Source organism: Nymphalis io, chromosome Z (assembly GCF_905147045.1).
Source record: "Nymphalis io chromosome Z, ilAglIoxx1.1, whole genome shotgun sequence".
Lineage (NCBI taxonomy): Eukaryota > Metazoa > Arthropoda > Insecta > Lepidoptera > Nymphalidae > Nymphalis > Nymphalis io.
Window position 1 is genome coordinate 14,271,073 of NC_065918.1, and position 19,725 is coordinate 14,290,797.

The 19,725-nt window shown below is 33.6% G+C and overlaps 2 protein-coding genes across 15 annotated transcripts; one reads left to right on the forward strand and one right to left on the reverse strand.

Moving 5' to 3' along the window:
- Nucleotides 1-32: 32 nt before the first annotated feature.
- On the reverse strand, nucleotides 33-15,629 carry LOC126780487 (nucleobindin-2). 14 transcript variants are annotated; one of them, XM_050505030.1, is made up of 12 exons: nucleotides 14,692-14,721; nucleotides 14,365-14,481; nucleotides 11,506-11,613; nucleotides 9,154-9,261; nucleotides 7,792-7,959; nucleotides 6,899-7,021; nucleotides 4,346-4,448; nucleotides 2,962-3,195; nucleotides 1,148-1,251; nucleotides 677-1,013; nucleotides 536-586; nucleotides 33-457 (listed from the first exon to the last, which is right to left on the reverse strand). In XM_050505030.1, exons 1-12 carry the CDS (start codon nucleotides 14,704-14,706, stop codon nucleotides 261-263), a joined length of 1,665 nt encoding a protein of 554 aa, XP_050360987.1. In that variant the 5' UTR covers nucleotides 14,707-14,721; the 3' UTR covers nucleotides 33-260. The 14 variants fall into 14 exon arrangements, with proteins under 14 accessions (XP_050360987.1, XP_050360986.1, XP_050360985.1 ...); XM_050505029.1 differs by having other exon boundaries at nucleotides 575-625; XM_050505028.1 differs by having other exon boundaries at nucleotides 536-625.
- A 1,012-nt stretch (nucleotides 15,630-16,641) lies between these two features.
- Nucleotides 16,642-18,406, forward strand: LOC126780505 (transcription initiation factor TFIID subunit 7-like). The gene has a single exon (XM_050505061.1). It carries the CDS (start codon nucleotides 16,753-16,755, stop codon nucleotides 18,133-18,135), a length of 1,383 nt encoding a protein of 460 aa, XP_050361018.1. The 5' UTR covers nucleotides 16,642-16,752; the 3' UTR covers nucleotides 18,136-18,406.
- The last annotated feature ends 1,319 nt before the right edge of the window (nucleotides 18,407-19,725 follow it).

The following is a 19,725-nucleotide window of genomic DNA, read 5'->3' on the forward strand; positions in this document are numbered from 1 at the left end:
AATTTTATGTAATATGAAATGAAACATTTATATATTGATGACAACTTTATTATTAAAATCTATAATCCCAATAGTACAGGCAAATAGACAATAATTTAAATATAATTATAGAATGGAAACATTGCAATACAAGAAATTGGCACCATTTTAAACAGCACAGCACAGCACACAGTAGTATTAAATGAATATTGTCTAAATTCTAAACATCATTTTATGTTTCTTACATTATATCTTTAAATAACGACTGACGTGAGACTTACTCAAGTGTGGTTTGAAACCACATCCGGAGTATTTTGAGCTTGTGGCGGCTGTGCTGGTTGGTGTGCTTGTTGGACTTGTGCAGCTGGAACTGGAACATTCTGTTGTTGCTGTTGATTTTTCTGTATAGGCTGCCCCTGAGCTGGTGCCTGATATTGTCCTTGATTCTGGCCTTGCGGCTGTCCTTGTGGTACTTGTCCTTGATACTGGCTTTGAGGCTGTCCTTGTGGCACTTGTCCTTGATACTGGCCTTGCGGCTGTCCTTGAGCCACTTGACCTTGATACTGGCCTTGCGGCTGTCCTTGAGCCACTTGACCTTGATACTGGCCTTGCGGCTGTCCTTGAGCTACTTGTCCTTGATACTGACCTTGCGGCTGTCCTTGAGGTACTTGTCCTTGATACTGACCTTGTGGTTGACCTTGCGGCTGTCCTTGAGCTACTTGTCCTTGATATTGACCTTGAGGCACTTGTCCCTGGTACTGTCCTTGCGGTTGTCCTTGAGGCACTTGGCCTTGCGGTTGTCCTTGTTGTTGTCCAGGATATTGTTGGTAAGCTGGTGGTTGTTGATATCCTTGTGACTGCACAGGGGCATACTGAGGTTGTCCCATTGGCTGCCCTTGGGGATGATATTGGGCTTGTGCACCATGGTACTGAGATTGTTGGTAAGCTTGTTGCTGTTGTTGCTGTTGGTGTTGTTTAACTGCTTGATGTATTTGATGTTCAGCGCCAGGTATCGGGCGACCTTGAGCATCGACCTAAAATATTTAAACCGATTTAGAATTTGATCTAAATGACTGACTGAATAGTATAATCTTAAGGTTACGTACCAAGCCGATTTAGAATTTGATCTAAATGACTGACTGAATAGTATAATCTTAAGGTTACGTACCAAGCCACGTTGCTGTAAATAGTGTAGTGTTTCAAGTCTCTTCCGTTCGTACGCTTCGTACTCTGCTTGAGTATAAATCTGATTTTCGTCTATTGGTTGCCAACCTGAAATCAAATAGTCCTTAACATGACTTCTTTCTCAACGTAAAGACAATTAGATGTGTTTATGATCGGTATATCATTATGGTCCCCATGCCACTAAATTTGTTTATTGGAAAATGATTAATGATATGTCTAGTAGATATTGATAAGTTTATATTAACTGTTATATCAACTAAGGGATGGACAATTTGGGGAATGGACAGCACGTCCTCTTTGTAAAACTATTCACCAATCCCCACTGCGCTGGCCTGTTGGCCAGCGACTAATCAGCGCAGCGAGTATGGGCAATATCAAAAGATGAAAGAAAAGAAGCTCCCAACAGGACCTCTAGTCGCGATACCGCTACGCCGAAAGATCGCAAATGATAATATCTCCAACGTACAACGTAACCAAGCCACTCAAGGTCATTTTTCTACCTTTGGATTTCAACTGGAACCTCAAAATCGATTCGCCGCGATGGAAATCGAAGGAATTTTAACGCTTAAACTTCTCGCCACATTGAAGAGACAGCGCACCAAAACTTTCTGCTTTGCTACTCGGGCTCATGAGGAAATAACAAGATCATCGTTTTTTGTCAGACAAGACATTCAACCGATTTTTTATTAAAATGTTGACGCGACAAAATCTCCAATATCCGTGCCATGAAGGCTGCAGTTGAACTTAATTCGGAAACCAAGGTTAAAACTGAAAATTGTGAAGACGTTACCTAGAATACTGAGACTGTCTGTGACGTAGAGACTTATGGGCAACTGCTTTCTTTAAAATGGGAAGTAGCAGTGGAAATCAGCTCACCCCTCCCACATTACTTCAAGGCGATCCCTCCAGAAATTAACATTAGAGCGGATCTAGAACAGATTAAAACAACAAAAATCCGGGCGATGACGAAACTGGTGGTGTTGTCATAAACTGCAGAGATGTCATATTGGAGATATATCGACAATGAGAGTAGGAACAAGGCAATTCAATTGCGCCGGAGCTGATACAGAGGGATTATATTTACACATTTTTTCTGTTTTGTTTTTTGACTTATACCCCCCCCCCCCCCCCTCCTTTCGTGACCGTTTCTTTTGTTTGGTTCGGCGATTTTGAGGGACCCTCTGCCCTGCATCTGTGGAGCCCACAATATCGTGGATCTGTCTCTCCGTCCGGGATATATTCAGCAAATTTAGTCGGTAAGAGTCCGACAGAAACCCCCATAATCTCCGAGATGGGAATTCATGAGGTTTTGCTCAAGGAAAAAAAGGGTCACGAACTAAAAGCAGCGTCCATTAAGCCGCTTCCGGTGCATATGCTACGTGATGAGAGCACGAGTCTACAACCCCCCACCACGACCACCACAGGAAAGGACGGAAGCCGCCAGGCATGGCAGGAAGCAATAAATCACAATCAAAAAGAGCGCAAAAATTATTAGCTTCCTTCCTTCAGGCGAACTTGAACCACTCCACCGGAACGCAGGACCTACTGTTTCAGTCCATGGCGAAGGGCAGATAGACACGGCGGCGGCCTGCGAGCCCTACTTTGTCCCGGCCACAGCTTATTGACTTACCAACACAGCTTACAAGAATGGTACAAGACCGGTGATCCCTAGAGAAAACCATAACTTGGATTGGCTTATATGATTGATTGATTGTTTACATCCATAGATTATAAAGATGTAGACCCCTTCATCCCTGTAAGCTTGAGCCTAAGCAAGTTATTGCAAATAATACTGACCTTCATCCCGATTAAATTCAGGTTTCTGTGTCTCCATCATGAACTCGTTGTAATCTATCAAACCGTCGTGATTGCGATCGTTCTCCTTGAAGAAATGTTCTCTCATTCGTTCCATTTCCTCAGCGCGTTCGTGTAAATCCGTATTGGGACCAGTGGGACCGTACAACTTGTTTAATTCCTTGATAAATAGTGCTTTAACTTCATTAGCGTCCCAAACACCGTTACCGTCGACATCTGTTATTGCAAAGACATTTTTAGTATTCCGTTATAAATCTACGATCATGATGTTTTGATTATTGTTGACATAATTTATGTTGGTCTTATACAAAAAAAAATAGTTCCGAAGTGGGCATCGAATTTCACGTCAATAAAGGATGATCCTTTATTAATAAATAAAAAACGACCTATAACAACTCATTAGGAACTGCCATTTTTACTGTCTAAACTATGTCAACCTTGATTCACATTAGACCTTATTTACTATTACATAGAAAATAAAATAATCATGCAAAAGTGCTGAAAATAAAACATATTAATTAGTTAATTTGCTTATCAAAAAACAAAAGGAAACACTATCGTGAAATACTACATATTCACAGCTTGAAAAATTATAAGTCGACAATTCATATAGGATAATACCAATAATTTCAAAAACGAATCTGACGAATTTTCTAGTAATAATTAATCGTATAGCAAAGAAATAGTTACACAAATATCTCTTTTCTGACACCAGTAATTTGACATACAAAAGAAAGAGAAACAAATCATCTAAATACATTAAGGCTATAACAATGTTTATTAGTAAAATTGTAATGGTGTAAATTTATGAAAAAAAAAAAACTAACTCGAATCGATTAACAAGACGCCCAAATATTTTGTCGTACGATAACTATTATTATTGATATAAAATATCACAAAGTTATGTTTGCTTATATATTTCGAAAGATTGTAATTAAATAAAAAAAGAACAATAAAATACGTTTATTACTTGAACTGACATATAACAGCGATATGTCTGTTATTTTCATACTTTAACTCATTTTTCATAATAAGATTTTTTTCTCTTTCGCACTATCCTAACTTATATTAGCCATGCCGTACATAGTAAATTTAATTGCACTGAGATGCTACCCGCAATGATTGTCGTACGCAAAATATTTAGACGTAGAGTTAATCTTTGAAGATCTAATAGACAATAACGATAATTTTATAAAACAAAACTATATCTACCACAAAAACTCAAAATCAAACATGGCATCAAAAAAAAAACAAACAAAATTCAACTAACACAAAATATGAAATAAAAAAATAAACAAACGACCCTACAAACGAAGACAACTAAAATACACAAATCTAAATCCTACTTCACTGGCATACATCTTACCGTGCATCATGAAAAATACTTTCGGGTCGAAATCTTTCGGTTCCATATTGTCAGCCGTATTCCATACCTCTAACAGCTGATCTTTTGAAGCGGGATGGTGGAGCTGTCACAGATAATATAATAATTAATATAGCAAATATACAACTCACCGTGCATCATGAAGAATGCTTTCGCGTCAAATTGTTGGTCCATGTGGTCCTGTTTCTGCCATACCTCTTCTAATTGTTGTTTAGAGCCCGGGTGATGAAGCTGTTATGAATATTTTGTATATATTTTATGCATTTAAATAAATTCTTTTCTTGTAATTGTTTCTTATGAAATGAACAAGTATTTAGGCGATTTCTTGTAACCTTACCTTTTTTAATTATAAACGTCAATGACAGATTCTAGAATTTACAATCTACAAAAAAAGGTACACCGATAATCAAAATATCTGTTAATACCCGCTGTTTATAGAAAGCTAAATCTTTTTATTCACAGTTTGATATTTATATTATATAAAGCTGCAGAATCTGGTTTCTTAGCTTGAACGCTTTAATTAAGTATCAGGGTGTACGATTCGATTTGATAAGCTTAATTATTGATCTATTCGATAGACAAATAAAGGTTACTTAACATCACACTACGTCTTACGGGTAACGTTCAGCGCTTGAAACCCCACGACAAAGGACCTAGTCGATTATATGTGATATAACCGGAAATCTTTTATTCGGTATGGAATAAAAGATATTGAAGAGTATATCTAAAAATCCGTCAGTGATACTATGGAAAGCTTGTAGATATCTAAAAGGTCTACAGAATATTCTGCGACGATCGATAAGTCACGATAAACAATGATCGCTTAAAAAACGAAACCATGTTAATGCCAAAACTAATTTCAGGCGGAAATAATTATATATTAGAATTTCACTATGAACTGGCTGATTAATTCAATAGATGATAAAGACATTAATACGATATGACGGCGCTGAATATCAAAGCTTTTTACGCGCAAGCGCAGCGTGACGTTATTGTACCAATCGTGACGGAAGCGAAATGGGGACGGATTGCTATAAGGCGGAATGGGCAGCTCTGGGCTACTATATAATGTTGCGAAAATTGCATTGACTTCTGAAACTTTTTTCTGTCTCTGGATGATCAACTGCAGAACATTTTTTTTTCTTTATTTAATTAAGGGACTTTTGTCCTGTTCTACACAGGCACGCCAGTCCCATTGTCCCTTCTATATTTTGTAACATCAAACTGCAAAACATAAGGGACGACTCTAGATGACAAATGATCTGAACCAATAAACAATTAGCTCCAGTGTGTTATCTGACACAGATTTTGAATCTAAACAGGTTTGATATAAAAAATTGCAATTAGAAAAGCATTTAGAAAATAAAATTATAAAATCTTGCAATAAACACGTAATAAATTCATGTTACAATTCACAATTTTCCGTAGTACTCAAATTGTCCGAAGTACTTATAAATTTGTAGTTAAACAGACGAACGAATTGTTATGTGACTTTTTAGCGGTCAGCTTGCAAACTTGGTTCTTATTGGGGTTGACTTGAATCAAGTGTAGTGGCCTCCAGTAGGACACTTTGGTTAATAAAGACTCCATTTCAAACACATGTTTCATCATCCAATTCTCGTCGATGCAAGCCCGTCTGGGTAGACATCATCCAGTCGCATCACATATTTTACCACCAAAAAGCAATACTTACTATTGTGTTCCGGTTTTCAAGGGCGAGTGAGCTAGTGTGACTACAGGCACAAGGGCCATAACATCTAAGTTCCCAAGGTTGGTGGCGCATTGACGATGGTTTACCATGAGGAAAATAAAAAAACGAAAGTAGGTAGCTTTATATATATTAATTTTGAGTTCCGACAAAACCGGGGATGAGTTTTTTTCGATGCACTCCAATTTTTTTTAGAGCTACCACAAACGAAGAAAATGTTACTATAATCACCTACATACGAATATCTAAAAGAATCAAAAAGAAAAAATCGATTTTCTAAAGTCGGGTGCCAAGTTCCCACAGTTAGAGTTGAAAAGGAGGCCTAAAAGAAATTGTCTAAGACATCTTTAGCGAGAGACCAGAATACACGTGTTCTCAAAAGAAAAAGCATGAATTTGTCGACAATTTCACCAATGTGCCCCGACTTTACCTTAACAATAACGTTTTTGAAGGGCCTAGACTCAGAGGCAGAGTTGTGTACCTTTTTAGATGCTCTGGTATTTACATCTACAGACGCCGTTTTGCAGAAGCGACCAAACGAAGACCGGGGTTAGGCACCAATGGACACTGCAGAGTACGGAATAAACAGTTCCATGCCCTCAAGTTTATAAGATTATTGAAATGATATCATTGATTTATAACAAAAATGACTATATGAGTTAGCCAAATACAGCCTTCTAATGTAGATTAGCAATTCGCATATATTATATCCATTTAAGAATTGATTCATTTCCTTGCCAATTAATTTTTACTTATGTAAAAATTGATTTTCATTTATTTTACTTTTCACAAAAAAAAGTATGAAATCTAAATGCTCTATACATTACCGGCTGATGATGTTTCTTAGCTTCTTCCTCCTTTTTCGCAGCCTCCATATATTCCTTCTTTTCAGCCTCGTTCATAGATTCTATCTTTTGATGTTTCTCAAACTCTTTTTGCATCTCGTACTCCTGTAACACAATCGATAATCAAAAGTAACAGAGAAAAACAAATAGAACGAGACTTTTTTTATCATTTAATTAAATATACAATATTTTCGAAAATAAATTTACCAAAATAATTGGTAAACAAAAACTAATTACGTATTTACTTTACGTATACTCTTCTTTTTTTTTTTATATGCCCCGGGATGGCAAATGACTCTACTCCACCTGATGGTAAGTGGTAGTAGAGTCCAAACGCGACGACGGCCAGTACAGTCGGGAAGAATGTTCTGTACTAGCCGTCCCCGCCTTGCCGGCCCGCAAGATGCCTCTTCACGCCTCGTTTGAAGGAACCCGGGTTGTAAGAGGAGGGGAACACGTGAGCTGCTATGGAATTCCATTCTTTGGTAGTGCGACAAAGAAAGGAGTTGCCAAATTTCTTTGTGCGCGATGGAATTGATGTCACAGTTAGGCGGTGACATCGAGAACCAGCTCGCGTCGACTTAAGAAGGAAGGGGGAAGCAGGAATTAGAGAGAATAATTCCTCAGAGCACTCGCCGTGATACAGACGATAGAAAGCGCTCAGTGCTGCTATCTCGCGACGCAATTGTAAAGGTTCAAGGGTGTTTGTGACCTTTACGTCGCCAATAATGCGTACTGCAGGTCGCTGCAACCGGTCCAAGGCCTCCATTAGGTACTTAGCGGAGCCATCCCAAAGGTGTGAGCAATATATATATCTTCTATATATATATAAGCATACAGCATTGTAGGCACAACGTAGAGAAGAAAGATCATACCTTAAATTCTTCCTTACGCTTCATGTCAGCGGCCTCCAAGTCCGCTGTGGTTTTTTGTATCAATTTTCTCAAATCCTCAATTTCAAATGTATGAGGGTTCGTGTGATCCAAATGTTCGTTTGTCGGCACCTTGCTATGTACATCGAGTTCATTTGTTAATTCAAATTCCTGAAAAAAAAAAAACAATTTTAAGCCATCATTAACGGGTTCCAAAATAAGGATAAAAGAATATATAGATGATAAAAAAGTTGGGTTAGCATTCGTTGATTTTTGCAGGATAAATATAATTCGATTATATTTAACTACTTGAATGCAATATATTTTGATACCAAGAAGAAAATGAAAATGATATAATGATAAATAAATAATAATAAGGATATACGATTGATTTTTTTTTTTAATTAGGAAAAAATAAATTATATCGAATGTTATATATATAGTTTGAAGCGTTATTGTAAAAATAAAGACAATCAATGTGTAATTGAGGACAAACAGAAAGTGGAGCTGTCGACGACGTCAGAGCACGGAGATCCTAGTCAGCTCGTAAAACCATGATAAAGAAACTAAGATCGCAATTGCCAATGTAGAAATAAAAATAATACTATATCAGCAATATAATGATTTAGATATAACTCGTAGGTTTTTTTTCTTCATATTAATTTGCAATAAAAACGTAGACGAACAAATGTTTGTGAATGGTCATCACCGTTGATGTTTTTATATACTTACGCCGTCAATCCGCCGCTAATCATGAGAACAAAGCCCCCACCGGTAAAACAGTAGCGATAACAAATCAAAATATTTACCATTACGAAATATTTACATGTTCCTATCGAGTCCTAGAATAGTTAATGCGTTTAAAATTCAAAGTCAACGAAAAATCTAGGTATTGTTACCTTGAAAGTTTGTCTAATAAGCAAATAAACATATGCGAATGCAATTGGACTGTTTTGTTTGATGTTCATAAAATATAATTTTTAAGCCGCTGAAAGCCCATGCTGTTGCAACGCTCAAGCAGCATATGTTAAATGAAAGGTATTATTTTTATAGAAAATATTTATTATGAGAATTAAAATTAAAGACTAAAACCTCAGGGGATATAAAAATAAAGTTAAAGTCCGTAAAATATCCCACTAGGAAATTTGAAACAATTCCTGATCGCTGCACCAATGTTGCTTTATCGATAAACACGAAACAGAATTTCGTCCAACAATATCCAATTGAACATACGAAAATCCAGTGATGCTTACCCACATCTTCATCTTCGGTTAAGAGAAAAAAAATTCTCTTCCGCTAAATCTTGAACAAGGGATATAATTTTTGTTAAATGTATTATTGTGAATATAATGGCAGTAGACATACCTTTGTAGCAAGATGCCTGAGCCTTTCCAGCTCTCTACGCTTGATCTCATCTAACTTACTTCTCACGTTGTGATTGACGAAGTCTAACTGTTCCGCAATTCTACCAGACTGGAAAATTTTAATAAAAAATACATTAAAAAAAGGTTAATGATAAACAATATGTAATGCAACATTGCTTACGAAAAAAGTAATGACGAAGAGATCTCTTAAATTTAATTTGAAAGTTATCTGCTTTGTGGAGCTGGGTTCGATTTTTAAAACTAAATATTATTAATTTATAAGTAATGAAATATATATATAGTTGATAGATGTATCTGGGGATTTGTAAGGATGCCTATATCAGCTTATGTGTGCATGTGTACAGAAATTTTCCAATCATAGTCACAAATCATGACATTGAAACGACACCGACTTTAAATTGAATAATGTGTACTTGCAGCTCAGAACATAATCGACATAAAGGGGAATAAATGAATTGATTCTCTGAATGCTAGAAACGGTTTAAGCCTCTTACTTAACATGGAAAATTCATAATTGAAGTATTACCAATAATACGAAAATCGTTTTCCTTGATTTGGTTTAAGTGCTATAAAAATCGTACGAAAACTTTAAGGTTTTTAAACACTGGCAAATAGATATTTTAATAAAAAAAATATAATAAGATTAGAGGAACATTATATATATTCGCGTCAGTTACGACGTTGGTAATGTGGGCTGACTAAATCACACCTCGCTCAATTATTTATTTTATCTTCATTGTAACATAGAATAAATGGTTTTAAAACGAAACTTATCACATGTTGGATATTCTCAACTAGACGATTCAAAGGCAATCAAATTACATTAGCACTATTCATATTCCCCGCTACTCATTCTACGTCATCGTTCCTATAAATACAACGATACAAGTAATTTCAAGCACAAGGGACATAACATCTTAGTTCCCAAGGTTGGTGGCGCATTGGTGATGTAAGCGATGGTTAACATTTCTTACAATGCCATTGTCTATGGGCGTTGGTGACCACTTACCATCAGGTGGCCCATATGTTCGTCCGCCTTCCTATTCTATAAAAAAAAATTGTATACATATATACACACATACATACCATGTCTTTATCCATGTCTATACTACTAATCTAGGAAATTGTTTACACGATTGGAACGATGGTCGTTGTAAACGGTATCGCTAATGGTGGCGAGTTCGATAACCGATCATAGAGATCATATGTTCCACAATCTTGTAAGAAAATATGTTTGAGTTTATAAGTTTTCATAAAATGGCATATTAGAGGAGAGCCGTCCTCTGTAAGACTTCATTGCAGGCTTCATTTTGCTTATATGATACGGTATTTATCTACAACTATATTACTGTCATATTATTTGACGAAGACATTATATCGAAATATTAAACGTTGAATCCTATCCAAGATACTATCCCATAAAATGGTCACCGCGATCTGCTGGTATGACGCTCAGTCAGGTACTCAGACAAGCGCAACAAAAAACTACCACATAAATTAAATTCATATACATTATACATATACATATACAGCATACATTAAAAAATATTTTTTTTTTTTCAAATCTGTTTTAGATTGATTAAATAACTTTTAAGTATCTGTAATCTTATTAATGCGGTTTTCGATCGTTACGGCTTCCGTCTGACATTTTATACGATGGAAACCATACAAATGCGATTAATATGAAGTCTGAAAACTTTCAGATTGACCTTGGCAAAATATTTTCGATTAACTGCACTAATACCAAATAGCTGTATCTAATGCTTTACAGGCGTAAAAAAGACAAAGTATTAAGTTAGTTTCGTGTTTTTTTGAAATATATCATATAAATTATTATAACCAAAAACGAAGAGAAATTTGTCAGTTCAGGCGAATTTAAAGATACCACTACCAAACCAATAATAAAAATAAATATTACGCGTTTTCTCTTTATAAAAATACACCTTTTGCATTTGACAAATTAAGCTAATTTTAAAATAAGAAGATTATAAAAAAAAAACACGAAGTGCTTAGGATAGATGAATTAATTCATTGTTTCTCATTATTAAAAAAACAAAACGTGTTAAATCCATAATTTTGACTTGTGCGAAGACGGAACGGGTCGCTAGTAAGGTATCAGAGCGTCACGGTAGCATGCGAAAGCGATCCCGTCCTCATTAAGACGGAAAAGGTACTTCGTAGGGTTTTTTAGTGGGTATTCCGATGTTCGGGGGCACTCGGTGCCTTGGACACCGGCGAGCCCCAATTACCCCCCCCCCCCACTGTTCCCGTGGGGAAAACGCGTAACGCGTTTTTCCAGCGTAAAAAAAGGGTCGCTAGTAAGGTAACTTACGCGAACATCATCTTCGTCTGCTCTCTCGAGGCGCTCTCTAAAGTCTGCATCGCTTTCTAACGCCTGTACCACTTCCTGCAGGTATCTGTGATACTCCGTGTACTCGGCCTGTAAATAAATTCAATTTTTTTTATTAATTATTTAAGTCATGTAATATATTTTTTAATTTGTTATTTGTTATGTGTGGATCGAAACTTGCAACTGAGATTTTAACCAGTTTCGAAAAACAGATTAAGAAAACAACATATGCATTTGTTTGTTTGTATTTGGTTTTGGGAAACAATAAAATCTAGCATAGTTCAATTGAATCCTTTTTGTTTGACGTTTAAATAGAAGTTTCTTTTCAAATATGATTTTCGTAAACATTTTAAATTTTTTGACGCCAATAAGACGCCGTCAATAATTAACAAAAAACGCCGAAATGGCCAATTCTTAGTAATAAGCTTAGCACACGTGTTAAAAATCACATAATATTTATCAGCATCGAATATAAGCCGCAAAACAGATTTATATCACAGATTTGTTATCACAATCAACTTGTATTTTATAAACAAACTTATCAGAATTAAAATTCTTATCAATGTAATTGAATTTCATGTTTAAAAGTTTGTTATAACCGTATATTTCTAAATCGTAGTACAGTTTTTTTTTTAAATAGCTTGAGAAATACAATAAAAAAAATATGGCTATCACGCACAGCAGATGTGAGACATCGAAATTATTAGTATAGAAATTTATACATGTTTATGTATGTATATATAAATAATATATAGAAAAGAAGTATATAGTAATACGCGCCACGCACACTAAAGGAAATTGACAGCCGCGGCAACGAGGGGGCCTGATGGAGTAAGAGAACATAATTCCCGCAGCCTCTCCGATGCCGAGGACGGCAATAGCAGTAGTTTTAGTGGGTAAGAATCCCACATATCCCAGTTCAATGAATACGGGTATCTTTCTGAAGGTTTCCACTACGTGAAAAAAAAAGAGAACAAAATGCCGTTTACCGTCACGGCATACGAATCGGTCTTAGCCCCGACCCTCGTCACAGGCATTTCACATCGTTAATTTCAAGCAAATCTGCGATCAACATTTATTTTAAAACTGCCAGTTCTAAAATTTTATTGAAAACTACGTATACATTAAAATAAGTAAAAAATAGTAAAGGATATTACAAATATTTTCAATTCAATTAACAACGCAGGGCACGTGGAGCCATTTTTAATTAAAAACAAATTTATATCTTCACACTACTTCTATTTCAATTAAACATGATTTATGTTAATTTACAATATAGCATCCAGTTCAAGGATGCTGGCAAATCAGTCGTATGCACATTCAAGTAATATTTTTTAAGACAATTAATAAAACGTAACTGTAACTGTAAATTTCAGTTAAAGATTTTGTTGATGGAGTAGATTGTTTTGATTTCCTGTGTTGTTTATCTTTAAAATCAATGTCATAATACAAAAAACATATACATATTGCGTGCTTATATCATATTCGCTATATAAATATTGATGAACATTCAAATTGCGATTATACACTAGGTCACCTATATAAAACCTTAAAAACCCAACTTGTGCTTGTTTTTGTAAATAATCTTCGTTCATGCAATGTTTAACTAATTAAATACGTGTCTTTCTAGGTTTTCGCTTGCGTGAATATTTCTGCCACGGCACCATCCACGACAACAGAAGAAATGATTTACAAAAAAAAAAAACAAATAGTCATTTTTTATATATAAAAGTAAAAACTGGTGTATAATAGACAAAATGATATATTTATAACTGACTGATTGAATTGTTGTGGATAGAACAATTAAGGTTTTAATTGAGTCTATACTTTATTGTCTTTGCTATTTATAATGTAAAATTGTTGCCCATTGTGCTTACCAAATAAACAAATATATATGGATTTTTGCGCACATAATCACACAGCGAGTATTTACATAGTACATATGAAATCATCATTATAAAAGTTTATAAAATCAATTTGAGGTTTCCTCTGTTTTATACATACATAAATAACAATCAAAATTTGATAAATCTGTCTGAATTGAACAAATGTTGAAGCTAGTAATTTGGATAATTTTGTTATTAATTTAACTATTTAACTATTTATTATATATTATCTATTTCACTACAATAATAGAATTACCGAGTGTTATGTTTTTATACAACTAGTTGAAAATTCAGCTGCAAGATTTGACAGCACACATACTATTACAATAATGCATTGTAATAATATATAAATAAAATGATCAAAAATATTTCCATCATATTAAAATCAGATAGTTTTGATGATTTTACTAAAGTAAAGATCATTAAATATTTTCAAACTCAATTGATCCATTGTAATGTATAAACCAGTTTTAAAATACTTAAGAGAAGGGCCACCCCATTTCAACATTCAAGGCTTACCATACCAAGGTCAACCAATAACAACATTTCATTTCAAAAAAAAACTTTTAGGATACTTGGTTTATTCATGACAACTAAATGGTAAAGCAAATTCGCATTGCATAATATTTCTATAGATACTTTGCATAATAAATAAGAATAATATAATAATATCAAAAAATACTGTATAGTACAGATTAATGAGGTTTTTTTTTCATTTCTAGAAGAATAATGAAATATTTTCTCATGAAAACTTTTTTATTAATGAACTGCAAGCCAGCATTCAATTTCTGATAATACATTGTTCGTATACTAAGAAATCATGAAAATACATACTATATTTGATGAAAAAACGGAACCTGTTTGTTTTGTTGGATTATTGTATTGACAAGTAAATAGGCATAAAACTATAGGTATACATTTTGAATCTCTTTGTAATAAATAAATAGATACTTACAACATCATCAATAACATCACTGTCTTGATCTTTTTTGTCTGGTGACACAGGAGGTGCATATGAACAGTGCAGTAATGCAATGAGAATAAAGATATGTGTACACAGTCTCATTGTGACCTAAAACAAAAAAATAATAATAATAACAATAATAATAAAACTTTATTCACCAAAATAATTGTTGTGTACCGGTTTGAAGGGTGAGTGAGCCAGTGTAATTACAGGCACAAGGGACATAACATCTTAGTTCCCAAGGTTGGTGGCGCATTGGTGATGTAAGCGATGGTTAACATTTCTTACAATGTCTAAGGGTGTTTGGTGATCACTTACCATCAGGTGGCCCATATGCTCGTCCGCCTTCCTATTCTATAAAAAAAAAAGAAACAAAGATAAAATTAAGTTTACACCTATGCCATAAAATAAATATTACATATATTATATAACAAATTAAATTCAAATTCAATAATACTATGATAATCATTTTGTTTAAAACAAGAATTGATTGATTTCATTTAATTTTTATAATAATAACTGTGAGTTAAAATATTTTACTCTAGTCTTAACGATGTCTTAAGAAAGGAAGTCTAATTTTATTAAATTTGTCTATTATTAAATTTACAAAATGGAATCATTAAAGTGTGATTTAATTATATTTAACAATAATACTGTATAAAATCTATAATATAACAAGACAAAAATTGCGGAATATAATATTTAATGTGATAAGTCAAACTATAAGTTGTAAGCTTTGTAAGTGTTGTAGTCGTTTTGTCTCAGTTTATATTATTTTTGCATATAATGCAACATGTAACTACTGTAACAAAATCTCATGCAAACTGGTCAACCATCATCATAGCTAAATATTAAGACTTGTAAACTGAGTGTATCAACATAATATTTAAAGTCATAATTATTATTGTAACCACCAATTTATATTAAAATGATATACTAATTTTTATACAACATTTTCAAACTACGTTAAATATATGTCGTTACCAATTACGGTTTTCCCCTTAACAAAACAATAATAGGAATTACCAAATTAAACCATTACTCAATCACATATGAATTCTGGAAATATAACTATTATAGCTCTACAATATTCCAATATAATCTTACCTTTAAATTGTAACCGTTGCAATAGTATATTACTTCACTATAAGATTTATTACGAAAGTTGTTTTTATAAAATTCCTAAAATATACGACTTCTTTTCAACACCATGACGTGTCGAGTTCTAATACGAAACCAACACAACAATGCTTCAAATTACAATTATTAAACTCATAGGGGTGCCAACTAGCAAAATGTTTTACCATAAAGTGTATATATAATCTATGGCATAAACTCTAAAGTTATTTGTCGAAAAGTGTTGCTGAGTAGCTGCTAAAACGGTAGGTAGTGAGCTTTTTAAAGGGCTTTGCATTTGTATGCGCTTTAAATACATATTTTTAAAAAGCTGTGTAAATATAAACTACATTCACATTTTACTGCCTTCTGGACCATCTCAGTTAATATACAAATCAAAATTTTATAGAACACAAAAAAAAACTACTACTACTTTTTTACTACCTTTAAATAGAAATATACAAATAATTTTGCATACTTTGGTATCGTAATTGTTAGTTACAGTATACACAGAAAGGTATTCTTATTATTTATTGTCAGCTGTCTCGCCCGTCGCTTTACTTGAAACGTAAACGTAAAAACGTTCTTATTGGGATGTATTTGGATCTCCAATTTGCGCGCTAGTAACATATTTGTTTCATTTAAATGTATAATATCATTAAATTTTAATAAATATTTTAAGACATTTTGTTTTTCATATTGAAGTAATAATAAGAAGTTTTGGTTAAAATATTAATTTTAGTTAATGTTATAGGAACTATTAGAGCATGTTGTGTTATTTAGAAGCTCGGTAGGTACACCACATTTAAATACTATCAACAAAAATCATATATTGTATTTTTATATTTACTTCTGTTTTAGTTTTTTATTATTAAATAAAAACTAAAATAAATTGTACTAAATAAATAATAAACATATTTAATAAGAATGGTGATCCCATTTACACTAACTAGTTATTAATAATAAATTACAAGAATCACTAAGAAAAAGTAATAATAAATTAAAAAAATATAAATAAACATGAAATTTACCAACAATCACATTGTGATTTTATAACATTAAATACCTACCTACCTAATAATATTTAATTATTTATAATGACAAATATTTTCAACTATCAACACATGTCAAATTTTAGACAACAGCTAGCACAAGTAGGTACCTACTCATTTTGATATGTATTGATTTCTTTTAATGGCGAAGTGTAGTTAGTAACTGAGTATTGAGTCTCTTAAAATTGTTAGTGATTTTTAATGTTTTAAAATGAATCGAGATAAAAATAAAAAAGTGGAGGTGATGGCCGAGTTGGAGTCACAGTTTATTCTTCGTTTACCAGAAGAACCTTCAAAAGCTTTAAGAGAATTGCTTAGAACTGGTGATAATATTAAAAATCGTCTGACCATCCAAATCGAAAACGACATGAGACATGGTGAGGTACGATTCGACCACTGGCTCATGCACGCCAAGATTTTTGATTTACCTACCATAACTGAATCTCTTAAGACAATCGATAACAAAAGCTTTTACAAAACGGCGGACATTTGCCAGATGATGATATGCAAAGAAGAAGCTGATCAAACACCATCGGAGGAAGAGTCACCTACGAAAAATAAAAAGAAGGACCCATACAAAGTCGATAAAAAGTTTTTGTGGCCACATGGGATTACTCCACCTACAAAAAATGTGAGAAAGAGACGGTTCAGGAAAACTTTAAAGAAAAAGTATGTCGAAGCACCTGAAATTGAAAAGGAAGTGAAGAGGCTGTTACGTACTGATAATGAAGCTGTCAGTGTAACTTGGGAGGTGATTAATGAGGATGACGAGCAACTTCTAAAACAAGATACTGTTACTCCAGCACCCCCGCAAAAACCAGAGAAGAAGACTAAAGCTATGAAGAAAGCAGAAAAACAAGCTGCTGCTGCTGCGGCTGCGGCAGCTGCCACAGCAGCAGCTTCAGCTGCCGCTGCAGCAGCAGCTGCTGCTGTTGCAGTTAAAACTGCACCAGTAACATCAACAGTCACTTCAGCAGTCTCATCAACAACAACATCAGTCGCCCCAACGGAAACAGCAACAACAACTGCAGATATTTCGAATACTGAATCCTCCAATGTTGTTGATATATTTGGTGGCGCTCTTAGTGACAGTGATATTGAAGATGGTAATATTAATGTTGAGTTGGAAGATAGTCATCTGACCGCCTTTGATAGTCGACTATCTGATAACTGCTCAATGCCTGGACTTGGCGATACTCATAAGAGAGATACTTATCCTATCGAATTTGAGTCACAGATGTTCCAGTCCTCACACAGCGGTCACAGCAAGAAGAAGTCTAACAAAAGTCGCACAACTATACCAGCAACATCAACTGTAACGAGAAGCAGTGGATTGTCATCGGAAGAAGATGGAGACTATCAGTCCCGAGATATGTCTAAAGATAACATGACCTTTAGAATTGAACAATTAAGAACTGAGTTAGAAGAGTTGAAGCAGCGTAGACAACGAACCCAACATGAAATTGCAGGTATGGAAAACTTAGCCTTGAGGCAACGTTTCCAAGATATTTTACACACATTGAATCAAGATGTTATGTATAAGGAGATGGAATATCAAGGCCTTATAACATTGCAGAACTCTGAAGATATTTGAGGAACGTATTTTATCTAAATTTAAAGAGTATACTGTTATTACTCTTTCAATTTGGATAAAATACTGAAATTGATTTTTATTATTTATGTGTTTATGATTTTTTATTATTTTGATAAATTATTTTTGTGAAGTGGAAAATCTTTTAAGGAATAGTTTGTTCTGAAAGACAAACCAAAGACAGAGACTTAATATACTTTTAGTAGTGTAATTTTACTGCTTTTGTATTAAATTTAAGTTAAATAATATACCCATATTTTAAAAAAACTACATATCGGAATAATTTGAAACGATGTACTCATCTGTATACAATATATATTATAATATATATTATAATAATATATGCAATATTGTATATTATGTATTCAAATACATTCAATCATTTTTTCTCTTTGAATAGTTTTATAAATCATGTAATCACATAGTTACATTAAATATTTTATATAATATAGTTTATAATTAATAAATAATTTTTGTTTCAAAATAATGGATCAAATTTGTTCATGAAAATTGTTATAAGCACTTTTGAAGATAGTATGTTATTTTATATAATTTTACCTAAAAATGTTCTTTCACTTTAAATGATGTGTATATTTTTAATATGGGATGTTTATAATATTTTCTATATTCTTTTTTATACAAAGTCATATTGATTAATCTTAATGTTATAGATGCATTTATTGTGTAGATTCTATTTGTCTATGCACACTATTCTTAGTCTCTTATTTATATTATTAAATAGCATAGGAGTAAATAGGGTTATTCTTAACTTAGTGGGTACCACCCACTCATCTACTTATAAAATCCTTGTCATGTCTCATGGTCGGCACGTTGACAGTGTAAGCTGTATCATTAGCACTTTTTTCTTTTTGTAACTATTTCTTATAGTGTAAGGTATGAAATGGTAATTATAATCTACTTTTAAGTTCAGAAATGGGTGCAGTCCGCCTGGTAGCAATTGCTTCGACAGACTCGTATTACTTTGTAGATAGACCATGTTACAATTATTTTTGTGTTTCAATAATCATGTGTTGGATTTGATCGTTGACCTTAAATATAACCATTATATTACCTGCTAATCATAAATGGGAAAAACATTCACCATTGATGTTTATGTCTGGTTTCTATTGTTGTCCAGTTTCTAAATATTGTTTCTAATATGGTCATAAATAATTTTGGTGGGATATGGGATCCCCTTAATCCCGCGTTTGATTACAAAGACTGCAGTCTTTGCACCTTAACTCTCTAGTTTGGTAATTTCAGAAGCATATATATATTGCTTACATTATATTTATGTGTTTTATCTGAATGTCTTTTTTCTTCAAAATTTTTTTATAAGTTTCAGTATTTTTACATATTTGTCTTACTGTAATTGTATGGTAAATGGTTGAAAGCCTAAAGCTTGTTCTTGGGGTTACTGGTCATCTAAACAGTTAGAAATTCTGTTGAGCATAATTGTTTAAAAAAATTAATACTCCAAGCCACGGAGATCTTCCAAAGCAGCAACATCCTTAAGGCTTATGGTTTATAATTTTTATAGTGCTAAAGTTTATAGGCAATAGTGATCATTTTCCATGAGCTGGAGGCCAATTT

Coding starts and splice junctions, on each gene's coding strand:
- LOC126780505 (XM_050505061.1), top strand. CDS start 16,753: ATGAATCGAGATAAAAATAAAAAAGTGGAGGTGATGGCCGAGTTGGAG.
- LOC126780487 (XM_050505016.1), bottom strand. Junction 7,022..7,791: donor AGCGTAAGGAAGAATTTAAG/GTATGATCTTTC, acceptor ATTGTGTTACAG/GAGTACGAGATGCAAAAAGA. Junction 4,449..6,898: donor CTAAGAAACATCATCAGCCG/GTAATGTATAGA, acceptor TATCTGTGACAG/CTCCACCATCCCGCTTCAAA.